Source organism: Zootoca vivipara, chromosome 4 (genome assembly GCF_963506605.1).
Source record: "Zootoca vivipara chromosome 4, rZooViv1.1, whole genome shotgun sequence".
NCBI classification, from domain to species: domain Eukaryota; kingdom Metazoa; phylum Chordata; class Lepidosauria; order Squamata; family Lacertidae; genus Zootoca; species Zootoca vivipara.
In genome coordinates, this window is record NC_083279.1 from 56,371,289 (window position 1) to 56,396,851 (window position 25,563).

A 25,563-nucleotide genomic window follows, 5' to 3' on the forward strand; every position below is an offset into this window, starting at 1 on the left:
TTCCCCCTTCTGAGATCTTATTCACCATTCCTTTGTACACATCTCTTAATTCATTCCGGAATACTTTGTAATGTTTCCCCGTCAGGCCATCTGTACCCGGCGATTTCCCCAATTTAAGTTTGTTTATTTCTTCATCTATTTCTTGCCCTGAAATTGGATCGTTTAATTTCTTAAGCTCTTCTGGACTAATTCTAATTCCCTTAAATTTGTCTAAATATTTCTCTAATTTCTTTTTATTAACATTTTCCCCTTTGTACAATTTGCTATAATATTTCACAAAGCAGTCTTGGATTTCCTCCGAGTCGGTCTTAATCCTTCCCCCCTCCTTTATTGCTATTATTTGTTGCTGGCTCTGTCTCTTCCTTAGCTGCCAGGCTAAGAGCTTACCCGATCTATTTCCTAATTCAAAGGTTCTTTGCTTTGCCCATATAATCCTATTTTCTATTTCTTCATCCATTAATTGTTTCAAATTAGTTTGTAAAATTTTTACCTGCGTTTTAATAATGATATCTTTTGGATTTTCCCCCAATTCTTTCTCCTTTATTTCTATCTCTTTTTCCAATTTCTCTAATTTCTCTCGCTTATCCCTCTTGTATCTGCTTTTTTGCTGTATGTACAACCCTCGAATAAACGCTTTGCTGGCATCCCATACCGATGTTATATCAACCTCTGGCGTCATATTGATTTGGAAAAATTCCTTAACCAGCTCTCTCAATTTTTGGACAAAGGCCTCATCATTCAACATCCTCTCATCCATTCTCCATCTTTTAAAGCTTTTCCTACTCTCCTTGATCTTTAGCATTACCGGGTTATGGTCGGTTATTGATTTTGCCATGATTTCAGATTTCCTAACCAATGTTGCTAGGCCAGTGGAGACCAACATTATATCTATTCTGGAAGCCGACTTCCTAGCCTCGGAGTAATATGTATATTTCCTCTCCTTTGGGTATTTAAACCTCCAAATATCTTTTAATTCATAATTATCAATTATTTGGAAGAAGGTCTTTGGCAGTTTACCCCCCTTTTTGGAGTCGCTCGATCTATCCATATTGGGCAGCATGACACCATTAAAGTCCCCAGCCAATATTACTTCATCTCCATCAATTACCTCATTTAACATTTGTTCAATTTTTTGGAAGAAGCTCGATTTGCATCCGTTTGGTGCATATATATTTATCACCATTACCTTCCCTTTGGGTGTGTAGATTCTTACCCCTACCACCCTCCCTTCTTCATCCTGGAATACCTTTTCTGATTTTAAATTCCCCTTTACATACGTAACTACTCCTCTTTTTTTTTCCTTTTATCAGCCGAAATGTACTCTATTCCCAATCGTTCGTTCCTTAAGACCCTTTCATGCTTTTCCATAACGTGCGTTTCCTGCAAACATATCACATTCCAACTCCCTTTTTTTAATACATGCTCCACCCTATTTCTTTTCCTCTTGGAGTTTAACCCATTTATATTCCATGACACGACATTTATTTCCATGATTAGAGTTAGAATTATTAATATTATTTTTATCCTCTTAATGATTTTCTCAACAAATTATCTTTTTTTTTTCTTGATTTAATCAGATTTTATTATCTCAATAACGAAATTAAGGAAAATATCTGTGAGGACTTAAAACCCCTCAATACCTATATTCCCCTCTTTACTGCCCCCTTAAGCACACAGTGCTTTCAAATAACGTCCGTTCTTAGTGGCCTATTTCTGTTTCGTTTTCTTCTGCTTCTTCCCCTCCTCCCAGCAATTCCTTTCCTGATCTTTCTAGGAAATTTTCTGCGTCTTCTATACTCTTTATTGTCTTTCTTCTTTCCTTAAAAGTAAAAGTGAGGCCCTCGGGAAATTCCCACACATACCAAATCCCCTTCGCTGATAGGGCATCCGTCAGTCTTTTATATTTCAGTCTTTTTACTCTGAACCTCTTTGGAACCTCTTTAAAGATGGCAATTGATTTGCCCTCTATCACCAAGGGTTCCTGCTTCTTCCTTTGTAAAATTTTGTCCTTTAGCAGTCCGGAATTTAGGAAAATCAAACAATCTCCAGGTCCCTTAAACTTCTTGGATCGGTCGCCCCTTATACGATATATTTTATCGACGTCCATCATCAGATCTTCTTCTTTGACACCGAGCCAGTTCGCAAGTTCCTTAAACAGTTTCTCCTCAATCCTTTCACCCTGCCTCTCTGGTACGCCCCTTAATCTGAGAATTAGTTCCTTCTGTCTCATCTCTATTAGGGCCAGCTGGTCCGCCAAATCTTCCTGCGTCTTTAACAATTCTCTTCTTTCCTTATCATTTCGTTCTTGTATCCTTTTCAAATCTCTGCTCTCTGATGTCAGTTTGCTGATGTTATCTTCCTGGTTGTTGACTTTGATATTCAGTTCTTTCACCGCTTTTTCCATTTCCTTATTTTTACCGAAAAGTTCCTTAATTTGTCCAGTCAATTCTGAAATTACTTTGGAATTATTTTCTAATTTACTCTCCACAGAATCTAATTTATCGCTTAGGGTCTTATTCATTTCAACAATTAAAGTCTTATTCATTTCAGTAATCAACTCCTTGACATCCCCTAATGGGTCATTATCACCTGTGAGAGATTGGCGTTTCCCCGTCGCCGTTGCTGCTCTGGTTTTAGATCCCATGTTCTTACGTCTTTTTTCTCTCTTTATTTTTCCAAAACAGGTAACCTCTAGGTCCTCCAGTTCTTCTTTTTTCTCTTCTAATAAAGCCCCACTTCTTCCTTAGTGGGAATCTCCCCAAAACGGGCTCTAATATATCATTATTTCCAAATTAGGAATTAAGCATAGAATTTCCCAATTTCAGATTACTACCTCACGCTGGGAGGTCCGGGACTCAATTTCTTCCCCAGGGAAGGTGACAGAGTCAAAGTCTTACAGGGGGATGAGAAGATTGGAGAAGGTAAACGTAAAAAGAGTGAAAAAAGTGGAGAACAGGGGCGTCATTACAATATCCGTCCACCAGGTGTCGCTCCTACCAAGGCCGCTAAATTCTTTCGTTTCCTTAAAGAAGACGGAAGCTTGTCCAGGCAGTTTAGCGGAGGCAGACGATCGCCATTTTCTTTAAATTCCTTCAAAACGCCCCTTCTCTTTTTCCTCTCCTTCTCCTTCCTCTTTACCGCCTCTCACTCCCCCTCTCCACAAGGATGTTATCTATCTTTTTCCTCCGTTTTCTTCCCCCCTTTCTAGGGTTTCTGGGGTTTCGGTTCCAACCACAAATCACGGTCTAAACTTATTCCTCTCGTCCCGTCTTACAGTCTCACACACTTCGTTTTCTTTTTTTTAAAAAAGGCACCATTTGATGCAAGCTCAAGATGTGATACTTTCTTTCCAGCCCCTCTTAGTTCACAAGCAATTGTTTCCGCCACTCTCCCCGCCGACGATACAGTGTTTCTCCGACTTTCCTTTCTCTTCGCCCCCTCCCGGCGCTTTCTCCAGCCGATCTTATAAACAACGATCTTATAAACAGCGCTTTCAAAGCCACTAAATCCCAAATCTCTGTTCCTCACAAGGGAGGGGGGGAGTCCCTTTCAAAATTCTCCACGTCGGTGAGCTACCGGCGCTTACCGGGCAAGTCTGTCGTGTTGCGTCTCGATAATGGCGTCCGTGGTTAGAAGCTGGACTCCTCTCCGCCGCCTCCACAAAAAGTGCTGGCCGCGGAGTTCCGTCCCTCTTGCCGCTTTTCGAATATTCCCAACGAAAACCCCGTATTTTCGCCGTTCCAGGGGTGGCTTTGACGCTAAGCCGCCCCTCTTTAAACGCCACTATCCTTTAAATTGAGCTCCGTGAACGCGGAGCTCCAAGTTTTCGTGACTCACTCTCAGGGCGCCTCACCGGAAGTCCAATTGTATGGAAAAATATACAGTAGTACATAACCATTATATTTTTAGAAAGTGCAACTTATTCATCATCATCCCCCAAAACCCACAGATTTATAAATCATACTCTCTAAGCAAAGGCACCCCATGCAATAGAGGGTGGGTGGGGGAATACCCCTCTCAGATTTTTCTCTGCCACGATGAATGGCTCAAATTTGACAATAAAATGACCACTATGTTACATTGATGGCCTGTTTCATCAATGCTTTGGTCCAAGTCCCAATAAGGTATAAAGGTGTGGGGTTAGTGCCTGTGCCTCTGCCCCCAGGTGCACATGCAGGCAATATAACAGGCCATGATGGATAATGGGAGGTTTGTGTGGCCCTCCCAAATCCCAACCCAGATCTTCTGTTTGGTGCAAGCATGAGTAGCTTCCATTGCACAGAGAGGGAGGGTGGGCTGGGCAGACATATGGGAAGCATACACAAACCTCCCGCTCCCATCATTGCCCATTCCTAGCGCTGGGTAAGGAAGGGGATACTGTGCTCTGTTGAGTGGGGATGCTGACTTGAACTGCATCTTCTGGACTAATGCTTGGATCCAAACATAATTATTTGTCAGATTTGACACTATTTTACAATGCAGTTTTCAGGTCAACATTTAAGAATTCATATTTTAGGATCAATTACGTTTAGAAATAACATGCCATTAAGGTATGTATACTGTGATAAAATATGCATTTCTTTAAAATACAGTGAACTATGTGGAACTTACTACAGTTGTCACTTAGCCATAACATGACACCTGTTGACTGAACTTTATTTTTACATGAAGTTTTGTGCTCTTAAAAAAAAGCCAAAGCAGCTTATAATTAAACACATTCACTGTTCAGATATATTTCCTGTCAAACTATATAAAATAAATATTGGCATCCACCTGGCATTACAATTCTGAAGCAGAATGAGGTGAAAAAATATGGATACCGCTTTGAATATTCCCACACATCCAAAACTCCCTGAAAACAGAAGAGTGGGGATAATGTGAGTATGTTAGAGAGAAAGACTGACTTAGCCTATTCTGCTTGTTTTCAACTGCAGGGACTTTATCACATAAAGGAAAATTGAAAAATGGCATCCCATCGCTGGTGGTTAATACTGGTATAGCCCACTCTATTGTTTCAGCATCCTGACACCCCTGATACCTCTATTCCACTTACCTTTCCTTCTGCAGAATGTTCTTTGGTGTCATAAAACAAGTCTTGCCTTGCCTTATACTGAAGCAGTTAGAGCTGTTCCATAGATTCAGGCAATCCTGGGATTGTTTGGCCACAGATAAAAGTATCATCAGATAACCTGCCCTTGAAAATACATTAAACCAGAGGTGGGGAATCTATGGCCCCCTGGGTGTTATTGGATTTCAACTCTCATCAGCCCCAACCTGCATGATTAAGAGTAATGAATGATGGGAGTTGTAGTCCAACAACATCTGGAGGGCCACAGATTCCTTATGCCTGCCCTGCCTTAAACATAAAACTGAAACAGACAATATATCCACTAGCTTTTAAAGAGGGTAAATTGTGGATATGTGCTAAACTGGACTGCACTCCTTTAAAGATGATACATCATTCTATTTTTATAACAAAAGGGGCTCACTCTGAAACAACAGAGAACCATGCTCAATAGTGTGCCCCAGCTGCTTTGCACTGTTCCAGTGATTCAAATTATCTATAAAACTATTTATGTAGCTACTCTAAAAGTGTTTATGACTGATCTGTGTCACTAGAGCAAGCAACTAATGGTTACTAAGCCACACTAGCAAAATTGACCCAATATTTTTAACCAAATAGCAGCATTTATGAATGCAAGGAGAGAGGGGAATTCAAAGCAACCCGCATAGACTTGAGTTTTAATGGGAACTAACTCTTGATCAAATAACTCAGTTCACAGGACTGCAGCTATACTGAAAGAAGTGAAGTTTGAACTGGTGAAGTAGATGGATCACTTCATTCTATGCTCCTGAATACTTTTAGAAATGCATTTTGGGCTTCTTATTCAAATGCATTTGTAACTGAGCTTCCAACATAAGATTAGAATATCAGAATTGGGAGATACCTGAAATGTCATCTACTTCAATCTCTTGCTGATGCCAAAACACACTACTATAGCAACCCTGATATGCGACCATCCAAGGACCTATCTAATGAATGGGAACCCCACACATTCTGAGTAGTCTGTTCCACAGTTAAGCAGCTTATGCCACCAGGAAATTCTTTCTAATGTTAGAACAACAGAAAACAGATTTCTTCAAACTTCTAAAATATCTAAAGAGAAATACCATATTGCCGCTTAACCAACATTTCTCCAGGCTAAACATGTGCCAACGTCTTCAGTTTTTCCTCAGTGGCCTTTGTTTCCCAGCTGTTCATGATATTTGTTGCCCTCTTCTGGAGACATTTCAATTTATCAGTATCCTTCTTAAACTGCATTGGCCAGAACATGGTACTTAAATGACTAAAGCAGAAAAGTGTAGCATGTTGATGCAGTATGCAATCTACAATTGCAAGTCTTATTAACTGTTGCATCACATTCTTGACTCTTGTTTAGCTTCTGCTGTACTAAAACCCCTGAATCCTTTTCGTATGCACAGGCGTCACCTGCCTTGTATTTGTGCAACTGATTCTTCCTACCTAAATGCAGAACCTCACTTTTATCTCTGTTGAAATTCATTTTGTTAGTTTTGGTCCAATTCCCCATCCTATCAAGTTCATGCTGAATCCTGTTTCTGTCTTCTAAGGTATTAGCTAGCCCACGTTATTTGCTGTCATCTTCAAATTTTAGGAACACCCACTCTACCCTTTCATCTAACTCCTTTGTACAGATGTTGAACAATCCCAAGCCAAGGGCAGAACCCTGCAGCACTCTACTTGTCACTTTTCACCAGGCTATCGATGAGCATTTTGTGTACCGTCTATCAGGTAGCTATAACCCACCTAACAGTAGCATTGCCTAGCCTACATTTTGCAGCTTGGCAAGAAGAATATCATGGGGGCTTGTAAACAGCTTGGCTGAAGCCTGTTTCAAATGAGAACATTGGATTCTAGATTAGCCTATGGATAAGTGAATGCTGATGTGTATAAATTCACATTGCTTAGTGCTATCACTGTTCACTAGCAAACATGTTTGAGCATGCACAATACAGACAATATTGAGAGTATCAAGTTTACAGCAATCCAGACAACACAAAGAACAACTTCAAACTTTCAAGAAAACACAATAGAGCAGGCTTCCTCAACCTCGACCATTCCAGACATTTTGAGACTACAGTTCCCATCACCCCTGACCTGCTAGCTAGGGATCATTGGAGTTGTAGGCCAAAAACATCTGGAAGGTCAAGGTTGAGGAAGCCTGCAATAGAGTCTTCCTAGGAACGTATGATTAAGGGATGTAGGCAGGGGATCTCATGTCTAATAAAATTTTCTGACCATTCCACTTACCTTCCATGGTAGCAAGGCATGGTGGCCCCCTGCTTTCCCAGCTGTTGCTACAGCTGGGTTTGCCAGCCAGCGGGAGATACAGCAGCCTTTCCTGGTGGCTGGAAACTTTTGAATTTAAATAAGATTTTTTTTGGTCATGAGTGGTTGTTGATTCACATGGCAGGCTCATGGAGCTTGGGCACACAATATGTATATTAAAAAATAATCTCTGACCTGCTTATAGACTTTTGTGGCATGTGTGATTGTTGCTAATGTGGAAGAGAATGCACACTCTAGGCACTCATACATATTATAGGGCAATTTAGAAGAAGCCACAGTTAGGTGCTTCCAGACTTGAGTGGTTCAGTGCCATTTAATCATTGCTTTTCTGCTTCAAGCTGCTTCCACACCTATAGCTGAATTGTCAGACCTGTTTTCCCAGCCATGAAAGTGGGGTGATTTTTAATCAGGACAATCTGGTAGATCAAATCCTGACCACCCCTCCCCCATGACCGTCTTAAAAAGATGTAAAGAAAGACAATCATACTCAAATGGGAACAGTTTAAGAAATGGAATCAATTCCTAGAAAAGAGAAAGAGTACAATAGTGTCTGAAAATGGCTAGAATATCATACATAAGCCATACAGCTAATGCTATTCAGCACATCCTCCGCACAAAAAGCTATGGGGCAGCTAAGCTGTAGCATACTGTAAGTAGTATCTTCATCTGTGTAGTTGTTCCATGGTTTGTTTTTGTTTTAAGGTGGCTCTTTAAACTCTAAAAAAGAAAGGAAAGGAAAGGGGGAAAATATGGGAGAAAGACCTTTTGCTCATGTTGTCATGTAGATGCGAGCAAATGAAAAGTGGCAGTTTCACAAGAAATGCCACTGTGGAAGCACACTCCTCAGTTGTGAAAACAACTCAAAACCCATGCATGTGAAAAGCAGGCATGTCAGGAACAAAAATTGTTGACCACTTTTCTCCCTCATGTGCTAGTTTTCCATATGCAGGGAAGTTTCGAGGAACAGAAACATTCAAGTATCAACGCCGCCCCCCCCCCACACACATTCATGGGGAAACTCTCACCATATAATTCTCTATATATTTGAAATGGATCTTAGGAAGAGTGTGAGGAAAAATGAGAAGAGGATGAGAACGTATTGGGTTGGTGGTTAAATTGAACACAGACTCTGCATCCTCTCAGCTGTATGCCAGGCAATGTTGTAAAAAGTAGTGAAAAACTGAGCAGGGAAACGATTAGCAAAGTGTCTGAGAAAGAGGAGCTTCCCCTACCTTTTAAATGACAGCCAAGTAATCGACAAGGGAACTTTTGTTTAGAAGACAACAGAGCCCTGTGCAGACATTCTAGGTGTGTAGGTAGGTCAGGATTGTGCCCATTGGCACAGCCAGCAGGAGATACATGCCCTACATCCATGTTGATTCCCTGCCTGACATATGTGTGCACACTCAAACATGTGGTCCATGCCCAGGGTGTAGATCCTGCACTTGGAGCTCATGTATGTACTGTGTACATGCTTAGGCCCCTTTGCAGACAGGCCCTTAACCACATGATGGTTTGGTGCAGGAAATAAGAATGGCCAGTGAGCCATCTTCTGTTTAATTTTGCCAAAAGTCAGCAAGAACAGAGGTCAAATTAAGTCCAAGATGTCACCTTTTATATTTTTGTATCTTTTATATTTGTGCAATATCTTTTTATATTTAGCCCAAACAGGGACCAGCAGGAAAATCAGCAATCTGAAAATATTTTTGAAAATCAGGTAATACATGATCACTTAAACCAGTGAGGACAAAGGATTACAACATTCAGCACTCAGATCCCCATTCACTCAGTTATTCTGTCCTCCAAGTCCCTAGCAGCTTCTTCCACAAAAAGAAGTCTCATATGATGTCATCCATAGCTGGTCTGTGCCAGCTGAGACTCCAGGTGAGGGACTGAATACTTCAGGTTCCCTCAAGAAAACCTGCAGTGTCTTGCAAATTCTAAACTAAAAACTAACGTTTTAGCCATGCCTCCCTACAGAAGGAGAAAGGATTTAAACTGCAGTTGGAAGTGGTACAATCTAACAACAGATACAGCATGTGGGTGATCTTAGCTTGGCTCCAAGACTGTTGACTAGCTAAAGAATAATTTGCAATGTTCAGATATTTTTCCAGCCATGTGGGATCCCCTTGAGCAATACCCATGTGATTCAAAGACAATTTAAATTATGCAACTATGTGGGCTGAGGTGTTGGGATCACATGGTTTCCTCAATGCCAATTTTGTAGGAAAGACGAAGAATAATCACTCCAGCCCATGTGCCACAGAACTGGCATTGGGGAACCCATGTGACTGTTACCACAGATCACCTAGTTGAGTAATTTAAATAATCTCCCAGTTAGGGGTGGAAAATTGTTTCATTTGGTCCACATTTTCCAGCGAACTGACCTAGTTTGCAATTTCAGGGTGAATACATGGATTGGAACTTAATTATCCCTTAGATTTCACGCTTCTCAGAATTTTCTGCCACAGTTCTTGACTTTTAAAATTGTATCAATATGTATGAAAAGATGTGTTTGGAAATGCATACACTGAGATAAACTGCATATCTAAATACATATTTTGAGATAAAACACACATTTAATTACTTTTCTTGCACTGTTTCTTTTTTTAACACCCCCGCCCCAGATTAATATAAATAAACATATACAAACTATGTGGACCAGCAATGGCTGATCCATCCATTCGTACTCCCATCCATGTGGAAAAATGGTTCCGACACATCTGTGAGAATATCTAAAGGGCACCTGTCACACTAATTCATCAGAGAAGCTGATACTTGTGTAAGCAGACATACACATGATCTGGTCTCATATTAAATCATTATTTTTTGTTAAGTATTGCTCTAGAGTTAGTTACATCAAATGTAAACTATTTCAGATAAGTCTTAAGAGGAAAACTGGCAGAGATGAATATTTGTCAGTTTCTGTATGTAGCGATTAAGTCAGCTTTTCCAGCTTTGCTGTGGATATAATTAAAGTAGCCATCATTCTTTCTCAAATATCTGTGATGTGCAGTCACAGTCCATTAGGAGAACATGTTAGCATAGTTCCTAATACACTGTAAATGAAATAACCATGTAATAAGGAGTACGTGAGCATCAATAAAGCTTCAGAGTGATTACCCCATATACATTTACTACACAGAGTTCACTTTATTAGATTTAAAAGATGACGAATTCCTCGATGGTTCAAGTGTGCTCCAAGGAAAGCTAGAAGGTTGTACAGTTAACTCCCAGGGTGTAACTCTAAACCATACAACCTACTACCTCAACCCGGATGCACACAGCTTCCAATGTCTTCTTCTGATCTTCTGCATCTCTTTCAAATATGGCAGACACTTACCGTTAATCAGTTTCCATCCTGTTTAATATGAACATGGAAGGATCACTGAGGAGTTTGCTTCTGTCCTGTTGATATTGTGTGTGTTTCCACAGAATAAGCAACCCTCTTTCAAACCATGAGGGCATACTGAACATCCATGTGAGTTTCCCCTAGTACACACATATCAAGCAAATGCACTTAAATTGTTTCACCCTGTAAGTAATGTTTTTGAGGCCATTCATGTTACAGAGAAAAGTGGTGCTTGCCACAAGTATCCCATGGTGAACACCATTATAATGAGGGTAATAGCTAAACCATACCACACCGCTAGAGCACATGTTTGGCATGCAGAAGATTCCAGATGCTATTCCTGGTATTTCCTTGTGCTTCTTTTTAAAGGAATAAGTAGCATATCTATTAGCCAATTACTTCCCTCAGTATTTGTTTACATGTGAGCAAACAATTCAAACTTTATGGTTTTCACACTTTACTGGAAACACACACAGAGATGTTTTTCTATATTGTGCAAACAACCCTTATTTTCTGAGTTTATAAATCCTCCTGGGATTTAATCACTTGGAAGCATAGCTGCCAAGTTTCCCGTTTCCCCCGGGAAATCCCCGTTTTTCCAGCTGTTCCTAGCTGAAAAAACGGATTTTTTTGTTTTCCTCTGGTTTATTCTGGCGCGGCGGCCATTTTGGAACTGGGCGGAGCATGCTCAGAAGCGACTTTTGATGTTGCTCTGCCCAGTTCCAAAATGGCTGCAGTGCGACTTCTGCCGCAGCGGCCATTTTGGAACTGGGAAAAGCAGCATCAAAAGTCACTTCTGTGCATGCTCCGCCCAGTTCCAAAATGGCGGCAGCGCTACTTCCGGTCTGCTATTTCCGGCCCGGTCCCTTATTTCTCTGACAGCAACTTGGCAGGTATGCTTGGAAGTATTTGCAGGATTGAGCCCAACTGCCACAACCATGTACACACATGGTTTCTTGTTACTAGCTATGGCAGGGGTGCCCAAACTTTTTTCAAAGAGGGCCAGATTTGATGAAGTGAACATGTGTGAGGGCTGACCAAAGTTGTTGAGCCTTTTTACAATTTTACCCCAAAGTTGTTGAGCTCTTTTTAGGATTTTACCCCAGGACATATACTGCTATGGGGACTGGATTAAATGGACTTTCGACATGCCTGAGCTATGGAATAGTCAATCCAATATTCCTGGGCAACTTCAACTTCCATAGGTGACAATCAGGAAGCCAAATGGTCTTTTGACTTCTCCCTTGATCACAGCCACTGCTCTTAATCGTTGCCCATTTTCCATACTCTTTTCTGGAAATGTATTGTGAATTTAAATGTATTCTGCTTTGAAGTGCTAAAAACACAAAACAGAAAAATAGTAAGATAGAAAATTTCTCCTTCATATGTTCAATGATGACAATGCTAAAACCAAAATATAAATTTGAATAAAGAACATCCATTCTGTTTGACAATAGTTGCTCAAAAATCAGTCTTTTGTTACCCCAAGTTGTGACTATATATATATTTGGGTCAGATCACCAGACTGACACAGACCCATAGAAGCGAGCTTGTGCAGTACACTTCACCACAAGATCGGATCTACGGGTTTATGCCAACTGGCATCATCTTTCAGATTAAGCAGTGTGGGAGCAAGTTAGAACAAATCATTGCTAAGCATTTATGTTGACAAACAACTTCCAAATGCACATTAAGGGAAAGATAAGAAACAGTTTGAATGTTCAAAAACTACACTTAACAGATACACAGTTATATGGGAGCAAATTCAAGTGGGTTTTGAGCTATCAAAATAATAGCATCTCAAATTTCGTAAACCAAATAGGAGGAGGGAGGGAAACTATGCAGATTTAATATGATTCCTAATGAATGAACGATATGTTACAAACAATGAAAATCCAGCCACTGAATCTGAAAAGACATTATGTCCAAGAATCAAAACACATCTGCTCCAAGTAAAAGTACCAGCATACTGCAAACTTTGTATTGTTTGTGTTTCGGTAGAGTATATTTACTCAAAATTTCATAAATGTTTACCCGAACAACAATGACAAATGTAAAAAAATTCTCCTCTTGTGGCTATTAATAGATTATCCTAGTTTTTATTTAATCAAGTTATGAGGCCTTCTGCAACATCTGGAAGCAGCCTTTCTGAAGTATCAACAGGTTATCTGACAATCCTATCCTATCCATGTCTACTTTGAAGTAAGTTCCCCTGAATTAATGGGATTCAATCTTCGGTAAAGATTGCATCCTGAAGGAATTATCCTCTACGCGTCTTGCATAAACGTAATTACCATTATTTTAACTAAAAAACCTACATAGCATAGATATTTTTTAGGACAGAGGTGCTCTATCCTTTTTTAAAAATAAAAATAAAAATAAATAAACACCATCTACACTATAGCTTTAAGTCAATGTCTTCCGTTGATTAATCCAAAAAGTAGCTGTATTGGTATTAATCAATCAAAATGTTGTTCTCTTTAGCATTAAAGCTTACGAACCAGGCTCAAAATGTTTTTATTCATTGGTAATTTAATATGAAAAGTGTTCTAGCACTAAATGTTTAGAATGACCCAAATGTCAGTGGTTGGATATATTGTCGTTTGGGGGCAAGTAACTTGCATCTAAGTTTCAGAAATTGCAGGCCAGTAACTGAAGTTATTTGGCATTTTAGTCATTACTCAAAAGAAATTCTATTTGTATTTCCCACTTCAGAAATGAGCATCTAGCAACAATGCTGCTTTAAAAATATTTGTAACTTAATCCAAATAATTAATCTTCCCAGAAATGTTTATCCTTAAATTCTTAAAATCGTATTTTAAACAGCATAATTATGAATATGGAGGTCAGCTTTGCAGTTATACATTTATTTTAGGGGAGTGCCATGGAAAAGTTTGACCAGACATTTACCATACCATACAGATGAGTGTGAAATATATGCTGGATCCCCCCAAAGTCCATTCTATAGCACACCTGTTGTTAGTTTAGTTACATTAATTAGGTAATTCTAACTTGTTTCCCTTCATTGATAATACTCTCTCTGTGGTAAATGAAACCAAGATATTTGAAAGGAAAATGTCAAGGAACAGTAAAGCCAGTTTAACTGCACTTTTTTCAGTAATCATATCAATATTTTAAGAGGTATTATTCAATTAAAATTAAATGCTAATTGTTAAAAATGCTTTAAGAACATGATTCAAATATGAAAATATTCACATATGTGTTTAACATTGTATTACCTTCATTCAGTTCTTACATGATCCAGTTCTTCGGTTTTCTTTTCCATTTTAATTTTTCACAGCACTATAACAAAATGAAGAAACACAACATTAAAATGTTCTACAATACGATCCATTTTAGAAGGTCTCTTGATCATGATACTATGCACAAAGAAATGTGTGCTCCTGTTGAGACCATATAAAGTTAATTTATTAGACAAAAGTAAGAAAAAAGCACTCCTATTTAAAATATGTAAATATATAGAGGCTTGTCTGATACAAACAAGCAAAGAGGGACAAAATAGATTTGCATGTTTAATAAATTTAAAAGTGCTACTTGAGTAGGAAGATAAAAAGTGCAATCCTAAACTTTCATGAAAGTTACATAGGATTGCAGCTTAAAACTATAAAACTTTTAAATACAGTGATTTATCTATTCACATAAGCAATAACTTCTTAGTCTACACAAGAATTAATTTTCCATTCCAGCACGGAGATCTATTGGCATATTTATTTTAATTCCAATATGCAATTCTTCTACTATAACAGCTAGGGGAAAAGTATATAATCAAGCTAATTAACGCTTCAGTGTAAATCCTAGTTAAGGACTTATATTTGTCAAATGTGAATTATCCTCCCTTGGCAGTTTCTCACTGTTCTTTTGTTTTTTCTCTACTCCTTCCAAAGTTCAAAACAGCATGTTAGAATCCACATTTGACACCATGCCACAAACTGTTAGAAATATTTACTCTTCATGTCCCTAGCATGTGTAACCTGCACAACAGACAACAATCACTTTTACACAAATCATTTCAAAATATTTAATCTAAGTTATAATTGATAGTTGGAGCTGCTTTTTTTTAAAGACACAAAACAAAACTTAGAAGTATGGAAAGGGTTACAAACATTGCCCATTGATGTGCACAATTATTTTCCAGTGTTCCAACTTAAATGATTTCTGATTAGAAATATGAAAGCTGTACAGCAACGGAACAGTTTAAAGGAAACTGATTTGCTGAGGTGAGGCGGCATCCTTTAATGCCATGAGTAACTGTGCATAGCTTTTTGGTAAACAAAGACTGAATGCGTGGCCTCGCATTTTAGTCCACCTAACTATTTTTGGACAAGTGCTCCATTACCAAACATCCAAAAATAGACATTGTTACTAACTGAAAACCAGACTTGCAATATGAAAGTTATAATAACACGCTTTTCATTTCTGTCCTTATGACACTGAATTCTTCATAATGCAGTTAGACAGAAATAGTGATAAACTTTCATAGGCATTAGAAGAATTACATTATTGTTTCAAAGCACTGACGAGAGGGCTGACCAGTTTTGTGAAGCAGGAATAAAAAAATTAGCTTGCATTCTTTAGTAGCAGCAGTCTATATACCTGAAGGCATATAGAGATTATAGTCAGCATTTATCCTGAATAGCCATAAGACAAGATGACTTTGCACTACTACAGCACTTAGCTAAGATCAAACGTGGCCCAAAGTTAATCATAACATTCTCGAGCCTCTGTTTACTTTTGTATTTTTAGCAGTACTCAGACATGACTGAAACAAAAAGATCTTTTCAGCAGTGTGATTGGTCAAGAACGTTAAAGTGAATAAGACAAGGATTTCAGCTTCAAAATGAAAGGAAAACAAATCAACAATATCTGCTATACCTGTTTCAAAAGGTGCTTTATCACTCATTGCAACCTATTTATGCAACAAAAACACATTTTTAAATGAATCGAACATCTCAGCTGATTTAGTTATGTCCTAAGAAGCCCCAAGACATCTTGAAGCTCCTGTAGTTAAACATGCCAGTGTTTATTATTTTTTGTGAACAAGTCAGTTGACTTTCTTTCCAAACTCAGGCTTTGTAGCTTCCTAGATCCAGGAGTGAGGAACGGGGTGTCTGCCGTCTTTTTCGTTCTTCTCAGAATTCCAGGCACATGGCACTGCGGAAAAACTGCACCAATCCTTGTGACGGCCGCCTGTGCAGGACCAGAAGCAGGGCAAGCCAGGGGGGAGAGGAGGAAAAAAAAATCCACTGAACTCCTATGCCGATTTCATAAATGATGCTTGCATGAATCTGCTGAAGCCAAGGGGCAGAGCGGCAGAGTGCCAGTTGCTTACACTGTGCTTGCAATGATCTCATGTTCAATGCTGTTGTCGGGTTTGCCCAGCTCCAACGCCAGCACATCCAAACACTTGAAACTTTTATTCTCCAGACGCCCAAAAGGCTTGTCGTAAACTACCCCAAAAATGCTGCCATGCCACTTTCAAACAAAACGACGACTCTCTCTTGAAATTGTCCTTTTCAAATGCAGCTCTCTTTCTCTTTTTAACCCTAAATACTCTGTTTAGGATTTCCTCTTCTTTCCCTCACATCTATCAGGAGGCAGATAAGCAACAGACTGTATCAGGCGTGAAAGGGGCAGCCTCTTGGTGGCCTGCCAAAAAAGGGAAAAGAAGAAGAAAGGCAAAGTTGTGCTTCGAGGCTCTATTGCTTGCTGAGTCTGGTTAAAGTCAAGTATTAAGATCCACCATTTTCTGAGGCACATAAGGAACGAGAGAAAAGAAGCCAGGGGTTGCATCTTTCCAAGTCTCCGTTGGCACCATTGCAAAATCTCAGCCGTAAGGTCACATGATTTTTTCCAGCCAAATGTGGAGTGCATTCCCATAAACCATTCTGCTGATACTGCGAAGGCAGCTATTGTCTAGTTTATACCCAAAGTTCAGCCCACTCTTCATTGAATTAGCTGAAAAATGCATCACCTTTGGGGGTTGGGAGTCATGGTAACGTCTACCTGGCAAGCTGCCCACTTTCTCTGCCCATCAACCAGAGGCGGAATTGTGCTGCCTAAATGTAATGATGACTGGGAATGTGAAGAGTCGTCCAAAGAGAATCTGATTCTTGTGAAGCCTGTTCATTTGCGCAGCTAACTCTGGCTTCTTGTCGGGTTGAGGAGGGGGGCCGGGTAGAGAAGAGAGGACATTCTTCTAAGTGTAGCAATTAAAGCCCTGATAGACATGCTTACTCTGAAAATGTATTCTGTAGCACACCCAAATACACCTCAGAACTGAAATATTCTTTTTTTTCTAATGCACATTTCCTAATTTAAAGCAGTGCTTTCTTGTTTTGTTTTCCTGAATGCAACATTCCCTAAACATTTTCCTTCCTGATATACTGCATATTTATTCAAGCTACTCCCTCCTCCCCACTTTATTAGCTTCTGATTAGATCTAGGCAAAAATTATAGATGTGCACAACCATGCCACAATCAACACCGAGATTGCAATATCACTATAATCGTCTTCAAAGCAGTCTGCCAAGAAAGCCACTTGTGTTTCCACAGTATGAATGGTTTCATCTTAGCCCTGTTTTCTAATTCCCTGCCACACTCAAACTACGTGTCAACAAATGCATTGAAAACCGGGTACCTATTCTTACTCTGAAACCACACAACTTGTTGCTATTTACAAACAGGAATTTTGTATATAGTATAGATAGATAGATAGATAGATAATTAGATAAAATAAAAAAAATTCCTTCAGTAGCACCTTAAAGACCAACTAAGTTTTTATTTTGGTATGAGCTTTCGTGTGCATGCACACTTCTTCAGATACGGTATCTGAAGAAGTGTGCATGCACACGAAAGCTCATACCAAAATAAAAACTTAGTTGGTCTTTAAGGTGCTACTGAAGGAATTTTTTTTATTTTACTTCGATCCAGACCAACACGGCTACCTACCTGTAACCAGATAATTAGATAGATAGATTCATGTTCAGAGGTACACTTCCAGAAGTTGTTGGGCTCCCATCAGCCACAGCAAGCATGACCAATGGTCTCAGTGATGATGAAACTTGTAATTCAGCAACATGTGGGGAGTCATACGTTCCCCACTCCTGCACCATACAGAATAATGGTTTAAGTATTAACATCCATTTATCTACTGTTTTTAAAGTGCTTTCCCCCACCACACCAGCAACCTACCACTGAAATGCAGAATTTCTTCCCACCCAAATTAAGGGGCATGATGCTTTCTGGATTACATTTAACCTAATACCTGTGTATTATTATTATTATTATTTAATCTCCCTAGTCTGTGGGCGACTACACACATTCTAAACAGTAGTATCCAGTCCAGCATGTAAAAACTGATATTGTAGAAAATTCTCACCCACCATTCCCTTCTATACTATGTACAGTCCACTGGAAGATGCTCTGCCTTTTTCCTATCAAAAAAGTGGACACCATGGGAGGAATTCAGTGTTACACTGTTACAAACGTTCAATCTGCTTGCCCATCTCCCCTCTTCCCCCTCTGTGAACTGTCCTGGAGGGTTCTTCCGACCCAACCCTTAGCCAATTTGCGGTATGGAGAGCCCACAGAGGAGAGCCCCACTGTGCTAGCAAAAGTCCTTATTTGGTCTTCCACTTGCAAGGCCAGTCGGATGAATCTGGTGTAAGCACTGGGGGCCAATCAATAACTTTTGGTTTTGCGTTCAAAATTTGAAGAATTCTGAAGAGATAATTATTCAAAGTACACTTGGTTTTACACCCTAATGCAATTTCTGTGAGATTTAAAAAAGTTAAATTCACATTCTGTACTCAATACATTTATCATAATCCCTACCAATAGGACTCAGGGTCAAACTGCCTTTGATGCTAATCATGTGTCTCACCCTTAAGTGGACAATTTATCTTTCAGAGGTGGCCAGCACAGGGTCCCAAGGATGACTGGGAGTGTTTGTGTGTTTATGTGGGGCAGAGCGGCTTTTACCCTCCCACCCTGAAATCCCACAAACCCAATTTTTAACTTTTATCTTGTACTCTAATACATTCAAATATGGCTTCTAGTTCTGGTCTGCAGGCTAGCTATGTAAAAACCACAGTTCACCCAACTGGATGTAATTACAATCTATGATTTACTGCAAGTTAAGAAGCCAGGGTGGTAAGCAAAACATGCAATAGTAGAATGAAGATGAGATGGGAAGGAGAGAAGGGAGTGGTCATGAGTCTCATTCATGCAACACACCAAACCATGGTTGGGAATTAACATGTGAACCAGCTCAGTGAGTACACTGAAGCCTGTTTGGTGTTTATAATAGCTCCAGTTTCATGAACCACCATGGAAACTTTGATGTTCTAAAATGGTCAGGTCTTTATTGGGCTGGAGGCATAGGTTTCCCTCCTCTTCATAGAAAAGAAGTGTGAATGTAGGCATTTGTCTAAATATGTGCAAGTGTACAAGCTCCGAAGAAATGTGAAATAAGCACATAGGGATAGCTTAATGATAAGCTTAAATTATGGGGAAAGTAAAATTGTAAACTAAAGTTGTAATATTAAAAATACCATTTGGAAGCAAATACTACTGAAATCAATTGATCTTGGTTCCAAGTAAAACAAATTTAGGGATGGGATTTTAAATAAATTCATAGCCTTAGGCACAATCTCACACATTCTTTCTCTTTTTCTCCCTCTTATATAATCAGTGCATGGTCTTAATATGAAATATGTTTTAATATTATAAACAATTTCCATTACTGAGGAATTATACAAGTGCCACTGAGAAATTACTAGGCAATTCTTTTGTGCTTGAGGTGATTTTACTTCATATTTGATACCAAGACCTGGACAAAGTATGACATATAATGTAATGCTGTAATTAGAATGTGTGATTAAAAACTATGGAGGACCATGAGAGGTATGTAGGATGCTCAGCAACGGTTCTTGATGCTTTTCTTCATGCTATCAAACCAGCTAACCAGGAATAAATGATCTGGGTGAGGGCCTAGTGATGGGAGGAACGGAGCCTTTTTTACCAATATTTTCATTGTTCCCATACTGGTAAATGTGTCCATGGTTGCACTAAACAGCTACAATATTTTGTATGCATTTTATCCATTGCATGCAAGTAATAATAAAAGTTCTATTTGGCAGCATATGTAACTTATATTCAACTCACCTAAAATCAATAAAAATGTTACACTGTATTTCTTTATTATGGAAAACTTTTTCTCTCAAAGCAATGGTTTCAGCCAAAATTGTATTTGCTTCAATTGGTTTTCTGTTTCATTTTAAGGAACCAACTTATTCAAGTAAATGGAATAACTTGCATGTGCATGGATTTCTGTTTACTTCCATGTGCAAGTCCCTTGGTACCCATGGAACTTTTTCTTCATCATGCCTTTCCCTAAGACTTTTAGTGAGCTGCCCTGTGAAGGTGTGTGTGGTTGCAGAAAATATTCAGCAAATTTCAACTATAATGACTGTATTACAGGTAGGTAGCCGTGTTGGTCTGGGTCGAAGTAAAATAAAAAAATTCCTTCAGTAGCACCTTAAAGACCAACTAAGTTTTTATTTTGGTATGAGCTTTCGTGTGCATGCACACTTCTTCAGATACAGTGAAATAGGAGTCCCCAGGCACTTATGTAGAGAAGGGGTGGGGAGGGGGTGGGGATGGGGAGGGGATGGGGGATCACTCAGAAGGGTGGTGGAAGTGGGTGATTGACTGACTGATAGCTGTTGATGACCGAAAACGACTGCAAATGGTTTTGCATGAAAAAGCAAGGGTTGAGATGGCTGAAGATCGCTTATCATGTATAATGAGATAAGAATCCGATATCTCTGTTCAAACCAGGTCCCTCCATGGTTTTGAGCTTGGTGATAAGTTGTAATTCAGCAACTTCTCTTTCCAGTCTATTTCTGAAATTCTTTTGTAGTAAGACAGCTACTTTGACTGTATATAACTGCCCCAACCAGTCCATTTTAGGCAGGCAGACATGCACATATGTCCACCCCACCCCACTGAATGTTCACACACTTTACGAAGTTCTAAATGTGCTTTGAAGTACATGCTGTCAGAGACCAGAGTATGCACCTATAAAACAAAAATGAAAAACACAAAGTATGCAGTTGGGCCCTACAATGAAATGTTACATGGGGGTGTAGCAGGGGCTCCCTTTTCTCTGGTGGGAAGGCTTCCCAGAACAAGAAAGCCTTATCACATGAAAACACTCGTTTTGAAGGCATGGACTCAGCTAGCTCCGGTGTGTAGCCTGATCCTCACCTTCAAGGGCTGTATGGTGTCTCAGCTGAGAGCTTTGAAGGGAATACTGGGGCATTGTGGGGAAACAGGGGCCATGCTGGTCGGGGGGGGGGCAGCTTAATGACCTTGGCATGCTCCTTCTCCCTTTCCCCATCTGCATGTGAATAGGCATGCATGCACAGCCTGAATTCACCTGTTCTCTGGTCTTTTGAGGTCTGCAAACCTTGGGATTTTTCTGAATCTGCTGACCCCTCTGTCTTGTGTGTGAATGGTGCCATTTAGCTACAGAAGTGATAGCACTCCACCCCCACCAGGACACTGTAAACAGAGGAAATGATGTTGGTATGATTTGGCAGCTGAATGTTCATAAATCGTAGTAAATGTGCACAGGCTGACAGGTCATTATTGTAGCTGTGAACTGATGAGAGTTGTGTTGGCTATTGGTCACATACATACATTAAAAATACAAACTATACACTTGAATTTCATATACTGGCCAGGCAATAGGATAAGTTTCTAGACAACTGTACATTTCATGGGAAATATATACAGTACTTTCTGCATATTTTGAAGTTGTGCATATTTGCTACTTGGAAAACTATGTACTGGCCAATGTACATGATTCCTTGTTTATGTGCAGGTTCTCCGTGCCTTTATCTGACTGTGTCCTGTGAACAAGTTTTATACACATTTTCCAAAAAGCTCACATTGACTATAAATCCTGCAAAGGATGTGACTCAATTATGTCTTTATGGAACATGAGACGAGCCAGTTTCAGACGAGCCAGTTTCAGACTCTTAGCTATGAAGCCACAATTACTTCCTCTGTAAGTTTGTATATACACAAGAGGCGTTCTCAGGTTCTCTCTTATTCTGTTTGTGTTTTCAATAGCAATATTCCCAGTTGTCCTCAGATGTTTAAAACTGTCATGATATTAAGTTATTCTTTCCTGTTCCAAATTAGTAATAGTGTAAATCCTAAAACTAGCAGAAGAACGTTTTTATTCTTTGTTAAAACGGCCTCTTCAGTATGCTCTTAAGAAAGAAAAATATACTTATCTATCCAACATGTGTCTGATTATTATTTTTAGTGGCCTCTCAGTCCTCAGATTGTTTATATATCAAAGCTATCAGCTTATTGCTCATACAAAATGAAGCTTTTCACCATCAGTACTTGAAGTGGCTTAATTCTGAAAAGTAGTTTATTGAGTATCTCTCAGCAGTAAAATATATGGTTGCTTTTGATTTGCCAGCCGTTGCAAAGATTCAGGGTCTAAAGGAAAAAGGAAGTAGGGGGTGAGGGATACCAGGCATTCTCATGCAATGCTTCCAAATATCCAGATATGGAAAAGCTTTTTCAGCCCAAGGGCCATATTTTGTCATGGAAAACCTTCCAGGGGCCACATGCCAATGGTGGCCAAGGACTAAAGTGGCCAGAGCAATGGATGTGGTTCTTAACTTTGTGCATTGCTACATTCCAGCAATGCAAAAGACAGATGTTTCAACACTGTCCTCTCCTACACGTCTCAATAAAGTGTTGTTGTGTGGCAGTTGCAGAAAGTCCTGTAGGGTCCTACTTGGTAATTAACTAATTACAACAAATGAAGCACAAGGCTATACCTCCAAATAATTATGGGAGCTGTAGTTTCTTAGGTGGGCTGAGAGTTGTTGTGACACCCCTATTACCCTACAGAAACTGTCTCATTTCTCTTCCAATTCTGACAGAAATCAAAATGGAACCAGAAATTGCCATTGTTTGCTTATTCTTCCCAGGTCTGGAACAGAAATCAATCCCGCAACTGGTATTTGTTGCTGTTGTTGTTTTCAGTCAGCAAACAATTCATAACTGATGTCTCCCCCACTCACTGTGGATAGTGTTTTCTTTGCGTTGAAACAATGTAATGATAATAGAATCAGTTTCATAGAATTCCACCACAGCTGACAGAGAGACAAATAACATCGCTTTTGTCGGATGCAGAATTGCAGCAGAATGGAAACAGCAATGCATGATACAAACACAGGTTGGAACAGAAACCACTGCCTTTAAATCCCTAAGGAATAGTGTCCCATTGGGTTAGCTGGGAAGATAAGATTAACCTGCTGGCTCAGGCCAATGGCCCATCTAGTTCAGCATCCAGTTTCCCCAGTGGTCAACCAGATGCCTGTGGAAAACCAGGGACTAGAACATGAGTACAAGAGCATTCTCCCCTCTGCGGTTTCCAGCAACTCCAACTGTGGAGGCAGAGCCTAGGCATTGTGGCTAGAAGCTACTGATAGCCTCTCCTACATGAATTTGTCTTAAGCCACCCAAGTTTCTCCTAGGGGAGCAAGTTCCATAGTTTTGACTAAGTACTGCATGAGGAAGAACTGCTCAATATCTCCGAACATTCAGCTTCTACTGAGCTACATCAAAAGTTCTGAGGTGGAATATTAATTCTTTCAACTCATATGAATTTCACGTCTATTCCACAAACAGGGCACCCCATAAATCTGTTAAGTATTTAAAGTCCATATTTGCTTTAATAACCCTTTTTGTGATAAGAAGTATTTCTTTGAAAATTACTGAGCCAATATTTTTAGAAGTAAAGCATTAGAACATTTTGGTAAGATTCCAATGGCTGGATTAAAAAGAAGAAGAAAAATCATTGTTCGAAATGTAATTAACTCTAAATATTAAGTAGATGCAGAATAATTACCACATTCTGAAAGGCTATGAAAACTTGCTCTCTATTTGCCAAGGTGAATGACTCACAGCTACCATAAACACAGGTTTGAAAAAGATGTGTGCAGAGGCATTGTTTCTGTATATACGCAATAACTAATTGCATATTTAACACAGGAGTTTATTTTTATTGAAGAGGCAGATTACAGCAAAGAGCATGAATAGTATAAGGGCATTAAACAAATGCAAAGCAATCTCTCTGCCAAAGAAAGAAGCATAATTTTCCAATATGGGAAGTTTTTATTTGGACTGTTATATTTGCCATTTGATAGCCTTAATATAAGACAGATGTTTCTAAATTTTCTTAAAACTTTATGCAAAACATTGCATCATACAGAAATATCTAAGTTTAATTTCCAATAAAAACCAAGCAATCCTTAAGTTTATGACTTCGGTGGGGGGATGGGCTAAAAGTCTGCACATGGCAGCTCATATACCCTTGAAATAAATGAGAATTAAACTGTGTGTAGGACTACAGCCTTCATCATTTCATCCTATGGACTGAGCAACTAGGCAGTCATACACATGAAAAGTTCACATTTAAACTGTATGAATTTTGTACATACTGCCTATGTAAATACAGAGATTAAAAACACAAAATATGCACTTTTCAATGCTTTCAGTCCATTCATCCAAAAAGATATACATTTTGTACACATCTTTTTACACGGAATAAGTATTCCAGCTTGTAATAGGAACAAAGGTGAATCTATAAATATCAGCTGGTGATGGCCTTTCATTTGCATGCTGCTCAAGCTACTAATAATTCTGTTGCTCTACACTTTGCTAGATATTGCTACTCACACTTACACACATATGTGCACAAACCCACATCAAAACTGGTTGTGTTCAGGAGGTGGTAAGTGAAAGACAAAAAATGGTAGTAAAATTCAGCAATAGGGTATTCGAACATGAATATTCAGCAATAGGGTATTTGAATCAGTAGTTCTATAGTTTCTTGCCTGTACCTTGGAATGCTATTGGTGCTGCAGAATCACATAGGTGGGCTTCTAAGAAATCATCCCTCAAGCACCTGAAGATAATATGTGCTTCATAATGATGGAACTATTTAGAGTAGTAGAATGGTCTACTATCCAGTTTTACCCTGCTTTTCTGCTTTAAGAAATATCTAAGGAGATTAGTGATCAAAAATTCAAAACAGTGAAACAAACTTAAAAACAAACAAACCATAATTAAGGGCTTATCCACACCTGCTTTTTGCCCCACTCTTTCCAGACACAGGTGCGCACTTAAAAGCTCTGTGTCCAAGCGGTCACCCCCCCCCCGAGCTTTCCTCGTGAAAACCCACTCTTTAGCATCCAATCGGAGCAAACGTCAATTCCGGTTTTCAGTAGTAATAAGCAGGTTTTCACGAGGAAAGGTCTGGAGCAACTGAATTTGGAAGGTAAGTTCGTACCAGAATTCTCAAAGAATGAATTCCTCAGACATATTTTGTTACATAACTATGGTTCTGTTGCTGATATGGGTCATCTGAAGAACTTAAGTGGTCTGGAACAAAACCAAACATTCCATAGGCTCCCATTACACATACACAGTAGCACTGACAGTCAAACCACTCTCTCTGTGTGTGACACACATATACACACACTATGAAAGAAGCACTGGAACAGTGACAAATACTTCAGTTGTGCTTCTTCTTTTCCTGCTTCAGCAATGATGTGCAAAATGGGGCTGAAGGATTAGTCCCAGACAATCAGCTCCTCTTGCTAGATCTGCAAGTCCTACTTCACACATTCCCATAGAGAGGAAAAGAAGCAGAAGCTCACTTTCCCCTCTTCTACATAACAACTGAAGGAGCTCTCAGGATAAAAGCTATTAGAGATTCTTTGTG

At 39.4% G+C, this 25,563-nt stretch overlaps 1 protein-coding gene across 9 annotated transcripts in view; it reads right to left on the bottom strand.

Moving 5' to 3' along the window:
- Nucleotides 1-1,571: 1,571 nt before the first annotated feature.
- The window catches only part of LOC118084639 (uncharacterized), a 218,166-nt gene continuing 194,174 nt past the window's right edge, over nt 1,572-25,563 (bottom strand). For all 9 annotated transcript variants that reach the window (XM_060273638.1, XM_060273634.1, XM_060273637.1 and 6 more), the window contains one exon: nt 1,572-14,024. In XM_060273638.1, coding sequence (XP_060129621.1) covers nt 1,700-2,644 — 945 coding nt within the window. In that variant the 5' untranslated portion in view covers nt 2,645-14,024 and the 3' untranslated portion in view covers nt 1,572-1,699. The remainder of the gene's footprint in view (nt 14,025-25,563) is intronic.